This window comes from Palaemon carinicauda, chromosome 31 (assembly GCF_036898095.1).
Source record: "Palaemon carinicauda isolate YSFRI2023 chromosome 31, ASM3689809v2, whole genome shotgun sequence".
In the NCBI taxonomy this organism is placed as follows: Eukaryota; Metazoa; Arthropoda; class Malacostraca; order Decapoda; family Palaemonidae; genus Palaemon; species Palaemon carinicauda.
Window position 1 is genome coordinate 15,451,794 of NC_090755.1, and position 17,529 is coordinate 15,469,322.

At 33.6% G+C, this 17,529-nt stretch overlaps 2 protein-coding genes across 2 annotated transcripts in view; one reads left to right on the plus strand and one right to left on the minus strand.

Moving 5' to 3' along the window:
• The window catches only part of LOC137624323 (protein C-mannosyl-transferase DPY19L3-like), a 733,373-nt gene that overhangs the window by 37,513 nt on the left and 678,331 nt on the right, over positions 1-17,529 (plus strand). The gene's annotated exons all lie outside the window — the stretch shown is intronic.
• The window catches only part of ft (cadherin-related tumor suppressor fat), a 434,096-nt gene that overhangs the window by 19,567 nt on the left and 397,000 nt on the right, over positions 1-17,529 (minus strand). The window contains 1 exon segment of the mRNA XM_068354996.1: positions 479-659. Coding sequence (XP_068211097.1) covers positions 479-659 — 181 coding nt within the window.

Here is a 17,529-nt window from a genome sequence, read left to right on the forward strand (position 1 = left end):
TTTCCTTTGGTTTCTTTTCGATGAAGTGGCATCAGAGACGAAAGATCGGATTTTATGTCAGAGAAGTGAGGGAAATTGAAACATTATTGGCATGTCACAGACGGACGAAGGAGCAGTAACTAAATTTAAAACCATTTAGTATTGCATGAAGAAACTACATACTCAATTGTTTCTTGTTCCAGAAGGGAAGACAATTTAATGCCATTCTTGAATCTTGAAATATCCTTCAAAGGAAAAAGAGTATCAAGTGTAATTCTAAGATTGTTTCAGAATATGAGAAATGATACACCTTTCCACTGTCTTATCGGAGAGTAATAAGGGATAAGGAGTCTCCCAGTGCCTTTTCAACGAGAAACGACCTATTTCCAGAGCCTTCTCAGAGCTCAAGGATGAACAAGACCTTATTCAAGAGAATTAATAGAGAAATTTGCAGTATTCCTTATTCTAAACACATTCCAGGGAGTAAGAAAAGTATTACCTGATCTTAGCATTAGCTCCAGCGTCTTTATCTGTGGCAGCAACTTGGATGACCTGCGTGTCTGGCAAGACGGATTCGCTAACGGCCGCTTCATACTCGTCCTTGTCGAATTCAGGGGTGTGGTCATTCTCGTCCTGGACAAGGACGGAGATGGTCCCAGTGCCGGTCAAGCGTGGCGTACCTGTCGGAGGAAAAGGAAACTCATTTAATGATTTTTTTATGGCATAGATTTTTTTTTAAAAATTGAATTTGCACACATACACATAAAACTCCATGTAAGCCTTGCAACATATTATGTTTCCAAGCATATAATTGCTACAATGTATTTATTAAAAATCATTTGGTTATAGGTAAGAGCCCTTCGATGTATATGTAGCCAAATTCCGTAAACAACTTTTTTTTCTTTTTTTACGGAAGAGACAAAAAAAAAAAAGGAAAAAAAAATTCCGAATATAATGTGCATCCGTGAATGAAAGGAGCTGTAGTGGAACCATTGCATCCGAAGGCGATGAAAGTAAATTGAAAATTACGTGAAGTATTTTATGATGACGTTGAGATGGCAGTTTTATATTCCAATTATAAGAGTTAAACTGAGTTTTCGTTATTTTCTGATCGAAAAATACAAGTACTTGTCTGTGTTTGGAAGACATTGAGGTATGTGATTAGTTATAAAATTCGCCTTTTAATCTGTTATTTGTTATGAAGAATCAGTATATTTCTCTGTATGACGACTTCGTGTTCTTGTTATTGGCCTAAAATTTAACTTTGTGTTGAGATTTGGTGATACGATTTGCTATCAAACATGGCTTTGCATTTATTTGAAGGACTTACATAATTTGAGACGTTCAAACAAATAATTTTGATTTATCTATTGGCATGTCAAGCTGACATTACAGGAGGAAGTTCCAATGGCTTTGAGAGAGAGAGAGAGAGAGAGAGAGAGAGAGAGAGAGAGAGAGAGAGAGAGAGAGAGAGAGAGAGAGAGAGAAGTGTCTTGCATCATGACAAACTATTGCACAGGCACCATAAATTGCTCATTTGAGATGCTCTGTGGGAGACGAAATCGTGTATCATAAACCCAGCGTGAATCTGCACATAAAAGTGTTGCATAAATCGTTAACTGATAATCATTTCACCAGCTGATACGTCAGGAGAGGGAGGACCCTTTGCAAACCTGCGTCTTGGAAAGATAAATTTTTAATCGCCCCTCGCTTTCGCTTTTTCCTCTGTAGGGGATGAGGTAGTGTGTGTGTGTGTGTGTGTGTGTGTGTGTGTGTGTGTGTGTGTGTGTGTGTGTACCAATTTAATTCAAAGTCATTGCTTTTCTAATTCACGTGTTTAACTTTGGTACTCAACTCATCTTTATTCTTATCAATAGGTTTTATTTGCAATATTTCATTTCTCCATCTCTTTTCTAGCGAAATGTATTCGTGGATTATATTTAGCTTTGTCCTTTGAGGGTTGCACACATCCTTGTATTGCCTAATAAGTAATTATAAAGTTCACGCAGTGATTCATTTTTCCTTCACTAGTTCTTTCAGAATCAAATGGTCATCATATATATTTTTCGCCTTATTTCATGATTTACATTTTGTACTATGTAGCTTTGCTTTCCCTTCTTTTCTATATTGATTTTGTTCATTTTTTTATTCTATAAAAAAAATAAAAAAACCTGGGGAGAGAGAATGGCCCCTGGCTGGATACAACTCACTGGTAGACAAAAATATGTGAATACACAACGCTTTTTGTGGGTAAAAGATTCGCGATTTTGGAAAGGGATGGATTAGAATGGCCATAAAGAAAGATATCGCATAAAAACGCTTCATTACTTCCTGAGAACACGATTAGGTTTTTAAGTTGGTCTATTATTATTGTTATTATTATTATTATTATTATTATTATTATTATTATTATTATTATTATTATTATTATTATTATTAGATAAGTCAACCTTCGTTGGAAACGCAGGATGCTATAAGCCCAAGGGCTCTAACAGAGCAAAATAGCCTAGTGAGGAATGGAAGTAAGGAAATAAACAAACTGTATGAAAATAATGAACAATGAAAATGAAATATTTTAAGAACAGTAGTAACATTAAAACAGATCTTTCATATATAAATTATAAAAAGAGACATATATCATGCTATTCAGCTTGTTCATTTTCTATTCAATAATATTTCTAGAGATATTGTAGAGACCAAATGACCCTCTTTGAAAAGTGGTAAAAATTAACGTCGAAGGAGATGGGGGAATCGCAGGTGAAAAATGAAAGCGAAACGAAATCTCTTTTGAGTTATTGTCCAGTTGATCAAATGAGCCACTCACACGACAGCAACTTTCCACTGGTTGGAAAGGCGATAAATTATTCTCTATGGGAAAGTCCGAGATACCTATAACATCAGTAACCCCCTGTCACGTCTACGGCTTCGAGGTAATACAGGTGATTATCGTTAGGTCGAAAATTGCTTCCTTTTATTCCCCCTGGTGATTATCCCGCGTTCGGAATCATGAGTTCAATGCAAGGCGAGGGGTTTTAGTCCAATAAAAGCAACCTGTATTCAGAGGTTAACGATGAACCTAGTGGTAGTCATAGTTTTTTTTACGTCCACTATTAGTCTACATATGTGTAGCCTACATAACGTATACTGAATGTACTATTAGTCTGCATATGTGTAGCCTACATAACCTATATGTACTATTAGAGTGCATATGTGTAGCCTACATAACTTATACTGTATGTACTATTAGTCTGCATATGTGTAGCCTGCATAACTTATACTGTATGTACTATTAGTCTGCATATGTGTAGCCTACATAACCTATACTGTATGTGCTATTAGTCTGTATATGTGTAGCCTACATAACCTATATGTGCTATTAGTTAGCACTTGTGTAGCATACATAACCTTTATGTAATATTAGTCTACACATGTGTCTGTGGCCTCGTGAACATCTTTGGCGTAGGGTGTGGGGTTAACATCGTCCAGAAATAGATGCGAAAACAGAAGGGTCACATTTTCTGGAGTACTTACCCTGAATGTAAACACCGCATGATTTTAAAATGATTGCAACTTACACAACCTTTTATCCGACAGTGTTTATTACTGGCACGATTTGGCGTCTTGTGTATAGGGAATTTTACCTTTTTAATAGCTTAATATTTACGTTTCTGCTTATTAACGGTTATCAGGCGGCACTTAGCACTTTTGCGCCAGAGATACGTCCTGATTTGGAATTAAACGGCCAGTCCATTACGTGTTGCCTGACCTTCCCAAGTGATGTGATTTTACTTTCAGCTAAAACGAAACCCCAGTCATTGAAGTAAGGGGTTGGCATCAATTATTGAGGTAAGAATGGGTTTCTGTCAGGATTCGATACTTTGTCATGCAGTGGGTGTGGCATGTTTCACTATCTAAAACGAAAACGTTGTAGTAGAAGAGGGTGCCACATGACCTTCTGCCTTAAATTTATAATGGGTAGAATGTGGGTGCACGTGACCCTAATCCAAGAGATGAGAGAAAGATGTTCGCACGGAAATCGCTTCAAAGACCTTTAACCAAACGAGTTCATTCTTAAGGAGGAGAAAGTCTTCGTGCTCCCAGAAAGACTGCTGCTAAAATTACACAAAATTAAACCAGTTTTGTATAATTAGAGCCAACGCTGGCTGGAAACCTGGCGTTGTCGGTGTTGTTGTTGTTGTTGTTATGTATTTTACTTGTTACTCGTGCGGTGATGCCTAACATGGTCCCTAAAAGGTGAAAAAAAAAAAAAAAATAACAACCGTGTGATTTAAGTACTGTACATCTTCTGTGACATTTCCGGCTATTAAGTGGCGCTATCCAGTCTTTTCCCTGGAATAACAGTCATGTAGCGAAAAGTATGCCGATCCACATCAAGGTAATAATAGTCATGTTTGATGTAATGATGTGACAATGACAAGTACTTCGACGATTTGCGCGTCTGATTCGTCACACCAACGCACAAGAAGTGTATTTCCCTTTATAAGGACATCGTTGGGGGCTTATGTTCTTCAGTATTTAAGAAAAATGTCTCGGATTCTTTGCTGGTGTCTTCGGTAATGATTTGATGTTGACGTTAGAAAAGTGGGTAATAAAAGGGAAAGGTACCTATTATTTATTATTTATTATTTATTATTTATTATTTATTATTTATTATTTATTATTTATTATTTATTATTTATTATTTATTATTTATTATTTATTATTTATTATTTATTATTAACAGGGAAAAATAACCCAGTCAGGAAACGAAAACAAGGAAATAAATAAACTACGAGAGAAGTAATGAATAATTCAAATGAAATATATTGAGAACAGTAATAACAATAAAATAGATATTTCATATATAAACTATACAAACTTAAAAAAAAAAACAAGAGAACTGAGATAGAATAGTTCGCCCAAGTGTACCCTCAAGCAAGAGAACTCTACCCCAAGACATTGGAAGACCATGGTACAGAGCATGTCAACATACTAAAAACAGATAAAACTATTACTACTACCGAGGACAGTAACAAATATTGATATTTTTTCGTGTTATTTATTTAAGGACACGAGAACCGAACGCACATATTCAACGGGGGAAAAGTCTTGGCCACACCACTCTTGAGCATTTGCATCACTGCAGATATCCAGCGCTCCCTCTCATTTTCAGGCCCACTAGATTGGTCTTTGGCATTAATAATTCTGTTTCTATAGTCTCCAGCCCTAGATTATTACATATCCGCTCCCCTTTCTTGCCGTTCTTTTATCTTTCCAGTTCCTGCAATCACGCATTCCCTTCTGTAGCAGTTTTCTCTTTTCCAGTTCCTACATTTTCTGATGCCATTTTTTCTGCATTTTTCAAATTTTTTTTTTAGTTTTTGCAGTCCTTCATGCCAACTTTCTGCAGCATTTTTTTTTTATAATCCTTGAGGCTTATTTCTTTAACATTGCTTGCAGTTTCTGATGCCCCCTTTTTGCAATTTTTTTTTTCATGATTTGCATGCCAATGTGCTCACTTTTTGCTGTTTTGTTTTTTTTCAGTTCTTGCAATCCGTGATGTCTGCTGTTTACCATTTTCTTTCCAGTTCATGCAGTTTTTTTATGATACAACGATTGTTTTAGAGTTCTTTAGCATTATCTGCTCAAAAGAAGAATAAATGGTGCGAGCCTTGGTTAAGAAAATTGCTTGTTGCAAATTCTGAAATATGAAAACATTTAGTTGATAAGAAGATACTATGGGATGGAAATGCTTTTGGCATTGCTAAACAGATCTGTAAGAAGGTAAAGAAAATGTCGGAGGATTTGTTATCCAAGAAAGGAAGTTCCTACTATAAAATTGCATAATTTTTTTAAGTAAGAAAGACAAATTACGTAAATTGCAGACTACGCCCTCCAACACAAAGTCTGCCTTTCGCTCTAACCCTCCAAATTGACCTTCACACCCATTGAATAGAAATTTCATGACAATGATTTATTCGTAATTTCATCAACATGAATCTCTCGATCATCGTCATAATCATATTACATTACAATATGATGTAATTCATCGATATTATCTATCGATTATTATATAACATAACGATGTATGATTTTTCAAAATCTATGCATTCACTTAGGATCTAATTTTCTATCTGATGGCGCTCAAATTGAATATTTTATTGTCTATTTATAGCAAACGATATGGGTGTCAGTGACCTTCGATGTTAGGATACCAGAAAATTCAAAATCAATCAATCAATTTACTATCTATTTCTCTTCCTCTTGTAATTTAAGTTTTTAAAGATTATTTAGAAAAGATCTAATTCAATTTTATTACTGTTCTTGAAATATTTTATTTTGATTGTATTACTTTTCTTGTAGTTTATTCATTTCATTTTTTCCTTTCCGCACTGGGCTATTTTTCCCTGTCGGAGCCCTTGGGCTTATAGCATCTTGGTTTTCCAACTCGGGTTGTAACTTAGGTTGTAATAATAATGTTGATAATAATAATGATAGTAACAATGAAATAATAATAATAATAATAATAATGATGATGATGATGATGATGATGATGATAATAACAGGCGCACAAAATCCAAGCCCCAACCATCCCACCACTTGTAAAGTCTCGCAATGCTTCACTTATATTCATTTTTACTTTCCTTTTAATACCCTTCCTTTTCATCAATTGATTTGCTACGCTGCTTTCTCCCACATACAAGGAAGCCCTGATTTTTCTGTTCGACCACCAATGCTCATATCTCATTCAATAACCTTTTCTTTGCAGTCCACTTCTGTTCCTTCAACACGTATACATCTCGTTCGTTCCCTTTCATCCATCTCGGTTTCACTCTCTTGATTTTTCTGATTCATTTCCCCTTCAACATTCCAGTCTCTCTCTCTCTCTCTCTCTCTCTCTCTCTCTCTCTCTCTCCGTGCTGGGACGTGGGCTTATTCGAAATTCTCTAAACAGTTAAGATTTATTCTTTCCAAATATGCGGTGAGAACACAAGTCTCTCTCTCTCTCTCTCCTCTCTCCTCTCTCTCTCTCTCTCTCTCTCTCTCTCTCCTCTCTCTCTCTCTCTCTCTCTCTTTTATATATATATATATATATATATATATATATATATATATATATATATATATATATATATATATATATATATATATATATATATATATATAATGTACAGGTTATACCTACGAAACATCTGAAAATGTAGAATTCACATGAATTTAATTTCATTTAACTCTCTCTCTCTCCTCTCCTCTCTCTCTCTCTCTCTCTCTCTCTCTCTCTCTCTCTCTCTCTCTCTCTGGGGATTGTTAGGGCTACTTTTACTTTCGCAAATTGTTCGGAGACTCATCAGATTTAATAGCTTTTCTCTAAGGCTTTCGTAAATAGGCGTCGTAAGGAGGTTGCGTGAGAATATCTATACGCATCACTGAGAGAGAGAGAGAGAGAGAGAGAGAGAGAGAGAGAGAGAGAGAGAGAGAGAGCGTTACAATAAGATGCGTGTTAATTTTACATTTTTTTTTGTTTTTTTTGTATATTCTGCTCATAATATTAAGAGAGAGAGAGAGAGAGAGAGAGAGAGAGAGAGAGAGAGAGAGTTACAATCGGATGCGTGTTAATTTTATATATTTCGCTGTTTTTTGGTACATTCTGCTCATAATATTAAGAGAGAGAGAGAGAGAGAGAGAGAGAGAGAGAGAGAGAGAGAGAGAGAGACTACATAAGATGCATAGGAATTTCATCTCGTTTTTTGAAGCCTTCTTTACAGCTTTGTCCATAGGATTTATTAAGAATTATTATTTGCTGACCATGAAATTGATTTTCTTTAAAAAAAAAATTAACTGATATGAGTCATTTATCTGTTTTATCATTCTATTTTATCTGGCAACGACATAAGCCATTTCGATAAAAAAACAATACTTATATATTTGTATGTTGCATTTATGAATGTACGTTTGTGGTTAATTCTCTCTCTCTCTCTCTCTCTCTCTCTCTCTCTCTCTCTCTCTCTCTCTCTCTCTCATACCGGAAGTTGTAAGTGAAATGTGTTGAGCACAAATTTGAAAGGAAGAACATGCGGAGAAAGTACAGTTTTTTGAGCCTCTTATAATGGGCAATTATCGTTTCATCTATTTGTCCATATAATTTGATTCGTTTTCGTAACCGTTATTTTCTTTTGGTTCATTAATCTAACTTTTTTTGTGTGTAACACCTTTGTGGCTTTTGTTAATATTGGTTATTTATTCATCGTATTGATTGAATAATTGATGTACCCCATATTTCGTAATATTGAAAAATATTTTCTTTTCTTTTCCTTAGTCAAATAAATCATTAGCGCACTTTTTATTTAACTTTTTAATTTTTTAAAATTTCTGCTGATCGTTCTATTATGATTAAAATAGATATATATTATATCTACTCATTAGATTTCTGTGTTTTTCAGCTATTGACTTCTTATCTTGATTAAATATATGATTTGTATCATCTATTTTCCACTAATTAATTTGTTACTTTTTCGATTGTTTTGTCGTATTGTTTATTAACTTTGATTAATTAGTTGAAGTGTGGTTTTTAGAAGAGGTTTTATGAATTTAGATTCTATGGGGGAAAATGTTTAAACCATCATTACTACTACTTATATTACAACAACAACAATTGCAGTCGTCCAGTGCATGACAAAGGCCTCAGACATGTCAATTCATGCCTGGGATTAGGCCAGTTTTTATCACCACACTGGCCAATGTGGATTGGTGATGTTCTGATCACTTACAACAATCCAACCTGGTATGGATGTCCCTACAGCTTTGCTAATCGTGGTGATAAATAAACCCTTACACAACGTTATGGTATCCCCACTCAGAAGTAAATAAATATTCTGAGTGGGGATACCTTAACGTGGTGTAAGAGTTTGTGTATCACCATGATCAGCAAAGCTGTAGGGACATCCATACTAGGTTGGATGGCTGTGAGCGATCAGAACATCACCAATCCACATTGGCCAGTGTGGTGATGAAAATTGGCCTAACCCCAGGCATGAATTGACATGTCTGAGGCCTTTGTCCTGCACTGGACGACTGCATTTGACAAGATTAATGACAATAAATTTAATGTAAACACTAAAACAACAAATAGAATATAAATAATTTGTCAAAGACTGATGATTATTACTACTGTTGGTATTGCCTCGAGTATTTGCGTCAAAAGTAAATACACAAAAACAACAACAACAACAACAACAACAACAACAACAACAGGATCAAAACTAGATAGGACAACGACAACAAGATGCGACTTCAATAATGCAGAGAAACATATAACAATTAAAGCAATCCATTTAGTTCATTCGCATTAATTTTTCTTCTGTGCTTTTGTTCGAGGAAAGAAAGTGATTAAGAAAACGCCGTGAAGGATTCGACATTCAGCCGTAACAAATGAGACGTCACCGAGTTTGTGATTAATAGTCATGTGTGTGTGTTGTTATTTGTTAATTACGTTTATTGTTATTTTTTTCTAATGACGCTTATTATTTTTCTTGTTAATTACGGCCATTGTTCAAGTGCATTAATAGATTTTCCAGGTGAAGGTAAAAGGGCTGAAGTGTATTGTATTTAGCTCTTCTTTATTCTTTAAGTGTTATTTTCCTTTGTAAGTTGTAGCTCTTATTTATCTATTTTTTTTTATTTATTTATTGATTTATTTATTTTTTGTAAAAAAAAACAATTGGCAAAGAAATGATTGAGCGAGACGCGAGGAAAATACTATAAATATCTCATTATTATTATTATTATTATTATTATTATTATTATTATTATTATTATTATTATTATTAGCTAAGCTGCAACCCAAGTTTGGAAAAGCAGTATGCTATAAGCCCAAGGGCTCCAACAGGAAAAAAATAGTCCTGTGAGATAAGGAAATAAATAAGCTATATAAGAAGTAATGGACAATTAAAATAAAATATTTTAAGATCAGTAACAACATGAAAACAGATCTTCCATGGATAAACTATAAAGAGAGACATATCAATCTATTTAACATAAAAGCATTTGCTGCAAGTTTGAACTTTTGAAGTTCTACCGATTCAGTTACCCTATTAAGAGGATCATTCTGATTTATAATGTGAATTATCTTGAGGAAACAGCACAGAAAACGAACTAAATCTTAAAGGAAAGAAAAGAGTGAATAACTTTAAGCTACTTACTGGTGCAATTGACAAAATCCACATTGCATCACCAGTGAGAAACCCTTCGATGGCTGAAATTATGTAAGGCTGTTTCTTTAAAAGAATGAAAAAAGAAACTGCTTCTTTTGACCCAAGCACTTTAGTCAATTGTGCTTGGACATTAGGGTTAAGCAGCCTCGTCGCAAACACTCTTGGAGCTACTGTATATTTATGCGTAAAGTGCGTATGAAGGAGTTTAAGAAATAAAGGACTGGATAAAGATTGGATAAAGGCAAGGCAAGAAAAAGGCCCCAGCCTATAGGAAGCGAGGGCGTGTTGCCAGATAGAGCTTAATTCTGCAGTACAGCTGGACGAGTTACTGATGAGGCATTTGTGTAAGGGTTTGGAGCAGTTAAAGCTGTGGAGATTTTGTGCGCAGGGCCTATTGGAAACGTCCCAGCCTGGTATTTGCTGGACTGGGGTTAAAGTTCCGCTCAAGCTCGATAGTTTCTTGTAGTGTCCGCAACCTCACCATCCTTATGAGCTAAGAATGGCGGGTTTTGGGGGACCTGAGTCATCGGCAGCCTTTGTCTGGCCCTCCTTCGTCCTAGCTTGAGTGGACGTTGATCATATGTATATATGGTCAGCCTCTGGGGCATTATCACTGTCCCTTACCTCTGCCATTCATGAGTGATTTTTAAACCTGTAAATGGTTGAACTATTGCGGCAGTGAATGTTGTTTCTCTCTCCTATTATAGGAAAGGACTATATTTTGAAAAAAGTTTATATATATATATATATATATATATATATATATATATATATATATATATATATATATATATATATATATATATATATACACACACACACACACACACACGCACGCACACACAGTGGCGGGAGAAAACCGTCCTTGTTATAGAGCCGCAACGCGTCTCGGCTTATATAAATGTTTCTTCGCTCTCTGTAAAAAGTGAAACTAGACAAATTACACCTGGATGAACGAAGACCGCCGTTATTATGTTTATTAAGAGTAAGAAAAAAAAATAACCTGTTGCGAGGTCGATCTGTTAGCGACCCCTCCCTCTTCGCACTACACATTCCCCATTTGTATAACTTCCCCCACCAAGTCTTTTGTACTAACCCTCACTCTCACAGTTCTCTGCCTATTTTGTGACGCCAGTCATTAGTATTATCAATCAGTTTCTCTGTATGTTTAGAGGTAGATTCTTGTTTATACTCATTACGAACTGTAAAAATGATCGTGGTTGCTAGTCTGTATATGCATATATAAATTGGTTCTCCTGTAAAAAAAAAAAAATTCTGAGGAAATGTTCATGTCCATTGATCTATGTTTGTATGGAAATCATTGTAGATTGTAAGTATAGTAATGATAACCCATATCTGCATATTTGTTAAAATTAGAATAGGGTGAAAGGCATTTTATCATGTGGAATTGAGGGAAAAGCCAATCGCAGTTGACACACAGGCTAGAAAGGGTAGTCACTCGATATTTGGGGAAGCCAAGTTGGAGAAATGCTCAATACGAGATCCTGAAGTGAGGGGAGTTCCATTGGAAAATGACAAAGACCAAATATTACCCAATCATAAAACGCCATGTATTATGATTGGGGTTTTAAAATGGATATCGCACGCTAGTGAATTAATGTAATAGGTTACACGCCTTTGTGTTTATATGTTACATACGCCTATATATATATATATATATATATATATATATATATATATATATATATATATATATATATATATATATATACACACACCCCTAAATATCGAAATCACTGTACCTCGACATCAAAGACCCTAGGGCTTACATGAATATATGAAAAACAAGAGTAAATGTGAAAAATTATCGTTCATATATATATATATATATATATATATATATATATATATATATATATATATATATATATATATATATATATTATATGTATATATATATATATATATATATATATATATATATATTTATTATATGTGTGTGTATTTATGCATTTATCTGCGCGTTAATAGTTATTAGAGTTAAACAACTCTCTCTCTCTCTCTCTCTCTCTCTCTCTCTCTCTCTCAAGGGTAGACGTTTGTCTCTTATATCATAAATTTGAAATTTATTTCATAATCCACGATCATTTTCCTTCGTAAATTATTCCCTATTTATTTATTAATGTCGCTGCTGCCCAACATATACTGTATTCCCCCTTATATTTCTCCCTACACATCTCATAATTATATTCCTCTTGACATTTCACCCAATTAATTCTTCCATTTATCTCTAACGGGCCTCGTTAGTTAGTATCCTTATGTCCATAGATTCCCCCCCCCCCCTTTACATTCCATCGGTCCCCCTGCCTCTTATTAAGCTCATACCTTGGAGTATTGTTGTGATCGCGGGAGTGTAGGTTTTGCAGTCCGGTTGTTCATTCTATATATATATATATATATATATATATATATATATATATATATATATATATATATATATATATATATATATATATATTTATATATATATATATATATATATATATATATATATATATATATATATATTTATTTTTTTTACCCTCCTCATCCCGCCCACTTCTATCTCCCTCTCTTCCTTCTCTCCTTCTCCCCCTCCAGTAGATAGGAATTATTACCATCGCCAACGAAGTTGGGAGAAGGTTATGTTTTCGCCCGATGTGTGTACGTTTGTCTGTTTGTTTGCTTGTGAACATCTTCCTTGCCATAGTGTTACTCATAGTGTAGTGAAATTTTCAGGGATTAATTGTTATGCTGAAACATGGAAGTGATTCAACTTTGAAAGTCTTAGGTCAAAGGTCAAGGTCATTGTCAAGAAATAAGCTGCCGTGGTGGAGGTCTGCACTCTCAGCGTGCATTTCTAGTTTAAGGTAGGTGTTCGGATAAGTTAGATCAAGTCAGAATTTCCCCTAGCCATCTGGCTGATCATTGTTTACCTTATGAAGAAGATGGTTCAAATGGAAAGCGACTTGTGAGACGGAAAACTGCTACGCGTGTGATTACCCTTTGGAACGCTCTCGGATTCATTGTATAGGTTAAATTAGTAGTCGAGAATTGGAGAAAACATGCGAAGTTTATCAACCTTATAATATCCTTATTTTAGATTCAAGAATTTCTAAAATTTTCATTCTTTTGATATGTTATTTTCGATATTTATCTTGTCCTTTTATTTTTCTTTGCCTATATAGTGAATTAATGTTAGAATTTCCTCTGTTAGTATACCCTTTTATGTACTTGCTAAATATACAGTATGAGTACGTAGATGTAATTGTGATATACAGATCTCTTCTTTTCTATATTTTTATGTACAGTATATCTAATTTTGTTAGTTTTTAAGTCTCATACCTCGGAAGGGTAGAATACAATTTGCCTTAGCCGTAGCCATTCTAACTTTGAGGAATCTCCAAGACTTTTGTTTATTTTGTTTGCGACGATTTACATTAAAAATTAATATCGAAAAGAAATTTTGTATGTCAACCAAAACGAAATATTTCATGTACAGTGGGATAGCCCTGCTTTATTGTATAGCCCATGTTTATTGTATTGTTTAATGCAACTATTACTTTAGTTTTTATAACTATCATTGATATTGTTTTCATTATCATTGTGATTATTTCTCTGTTGAAAAAGTAGAAAAAAAATACTTTATATTATTATTATTATTATTATTATTATTATCTAGGCTACAACCCTATTTGGAAAAGCAGGATGCTATAAGCCCAAGTGCTCCAACAGGGAAATATAGCCTGTTGAGGGAGGAAACAAGAAAATAAACACACTACAAGAGAAGCAATGAACAATGAAAATAAAATATTTTGAGAACAGTATTATAATATATAGATCTATCATATATTAACTACAAAAAAAAAAAAAAAAAGAGAATAGTGTGCCTAAGAGAACTGTTATTAACAGTGCAAACTGTTCATTGTAGCAACTGAGAAGAATAAGCGAGTTCATATGTTTATTTTATCACTATAATAAACATTGCCAGAACAGGACTAAAAATTCTTATTGATCGATAGATATACAGTTTATATATGGGAGTATTTGAGATTTAGCCTAAAGCTCAAAGTTTTGCAGGAGGTAATATAAGGAAATCAATTTCAATATAAACACTCAAGAAATATTCGGGCTGAAGAACTTCCCCAAGAACCCTACACTACAGTCAGTTCTTTGCCCAGAAAAAGAAAAAGAAGAAGAAGAAGAAGAATAACTTCCAATTCTCACCCTTATGCGCAATGATATGATTATGATACTCGATTAGAAATTGTTACTTATAAATTTGGCTTTTTTTTTATTTTTTTTTTTCGACGCCCGGCCATTTCCCTCTTTTGAATATTCAAATCTCTTTGCAGACCATAAAGTTTATATTGATTATGGAGGTGGTTAGGATTGCAAGGGTTACTTACATGTTTAATTAACTGAGATAAGATAAACCAAATCGAAAAATAGTATGTAAATGGGACGCCATTTTGGTCATTCGGACCAAGTGGACGACGAAAGCTAAAGAATTCTTTTTTTTTTTTTTTTTTTTTTTGGGGGGGGGGTGTTGTTACAAAGTACGTATTTCGAATATCGACTTTTGTCTACGATTTCCGATGACTATTTTTTTGTTCGAAATTATTAACTCTGAACACGAAATAATTAATAGTGGTTTCATCTAGTGTTTTCTGCTTTCAAGTATATTCGTAAATTTTAAATATCTTGAATTTAGGACATGAAAGCATAGTTGTTAACTGATTTCAGGTACAAAACACGAAAATGTAAGGAATATTAAATGCTATTACAAGCAAAGTTGTTTTCGTATGTTATAAACTTTTTTTTTTTAGATTTTTTTTACTGTCTCTGTGTATCGATATACTGAAACTTAAGTTTTTGAAATGACAAAAGAAAAAAAATATTTTGTAAATACTTTATTGTTTGTGAAAACGTTCGTCAAGTTTTGTAATATTTATATTTTGTATTTATTTGACATTTTTAGTAGATTTTTTAGCTAGAATTAACCAGGAAGGCATTTTTCTAATAATACAGCAAATATGGCTTCTGTTCATACTTTTTTCTTTGATATATATATATATATATATATATATATATATGTATATATATATATATATATATATATATATATATATATATATATATATATATATATATAATTTTATATCAATATTTGAAGTTTTTGTGAGTCATCTCAAACAAAAGAGTCTGAATGATTTTTTTTATATTTTAGTAATTTTCTCTATTTTATATATATTTATATATATTTTTACCTCTGCATTATAATAAACTACTCACACCAGCAATGATTAATTTTTTTTTTTTTTTTTAACCACGATCATAATTCTTTTCAGTCTTATTGGAGTAATGACATACTAAGCTGCTGCGGTTTTTTTTTTCATTCTTTCTTGTTTCCAATATGTTGTGATAGTTTCTTTCGCATTCTCCCCCCTCCCCCCTTGGAGTTGATAGCACGTTTTACCGGTTGATTTCAACCTCTTGGGCTCGAGTAAAAGCCAGGCAATCATGATACCCCCTGCAATATCGCCATATGAATGGCACCATAAACCCTCAGCGGGGCGATCACAGCCTACCACGATTAAACCCCCTCCCCCTCTGATTGTTGACCTCCATCCCCTTCCCCTACCCCCTACCCCGAACCTCCCGACTTGCTTGATAGCAACGGTTTCCCGAAAGCATTGTACAAAAGCGCTCCGGAGATTTAAACTTGCCACATTTGAATATTGCCTTCGAGCTTGCTTGCCTTCGTCAAGTCTGGCGAAGCCGGTTCAGATTCAACAACTCTTCTTAGGAAAGGGATCTTGGTTTTGCCTGTGTTTACCTTGTGTGGATTTTCTTTACATTGCTTTTGATGATAACAGTAATGATGACAATGACAATAATTATTTATGTTATTATTTTTGTTACAGTAATGATGACAATTACAATAATGATTTATGTTATTATTTTTGTTGATGTAGTTTTATTCGTTTGTGACTGGAGTAGCATTGCTAGTACACTCAGCAATATTTGTAGTTTGTGTTTACGTTGTGGGTATTTCAGTTACATTGCATTTGATACAATACTGATTTATCTTTTTATTTTTTATGTAGTTTTATTTGTTTGTGACTGGCGTAGCAGTGCAAGTACACGCAGCATTATTTGTAATTTGTTTTTCATTTTTATCATTTATTTTGGCAGTGACTCTTTGAATAGGACATACTATCATGACCTTCCAGTGATTGCTCACTGACTCCAGAATGAGTTGGCCTTATACCAGCACGGGCTCTCGCTCAATGGTTAACCTTGAGGACCTGATAAGAATTTGGCCTATTTTGGGCTGTTAACTTTGTGCAACTGTGCATAGCAGCTTAGCAACTTAGCGTTTTAATATTTAAACAAGTCACTTTATTTACATACATTTGAATACTCTTGAATTTATTGATTGCGTGTGCTCTCTACCGTGCATGCACTCGCGTATGGTTTTATGCTTTCAAGACAAATTTGGTAGTATTTTCAGAATTTGGAGTTTATTCAGTAATCTTGATGTGTTTTGAAGTCTACTATTTTTGAGGTTTATAAATAAATCATATTATGTTGAAGGTATTGTAGGTCTTTTGTTTTTTAGTTTTCCATTGTGTCCTTTAAGCGTGTTTGCAAGTAGAAATTTTCCTGGGATTTTAATGAATAAGATTTTGATAACTTGTAACTACATCAATATAGTTTTTCTTTTGTCATTTGTTTCCAAGAAACTGACCCAAATGTTTTTCATGAGAAGGTAAACTAATGTAACGTTCTTATTTGCCTTTTTAATCATATTTTCGTTGCTTTAATAGATTAAGCTATTGTCGTTGTTATTTCAAGAAGTTGCTTATAAGAAGTATTCATTCTAAATTGGGCCAATATTCTTTTTGTGATACCAAGAATAAGGAAATGTTCATCTCTAGATTATATTCATCTTGTGATACTAAGAATTAGGAAATGTTCATCTCTAATTTATAATCTATTTGTAATACTAAGAATAAAGAAATGTTCATCTCTAATTTATATTCTTTTTGTTATACTAAGAATAAGGAAATGTTTATCTACAATTTATATTAATCTTGTGATACTAAGAATAAGAACATTTCTATCTATAGATTATAATCATTTTGTGAAACCAAGAATAAGGAAATATTCATCTCTTAATTTATAACCTTTTTGTGATACTAAGCATAAGGAAATCTTCATCTCTAATTTACATTCTTTTTATATTGAGAATAAGGCCATTTCTATCTCTAGATTATATTCTTTTTGTGATACTAAGAAAAGGAAATGTTCATCTCCAATTTACATTCTTTTA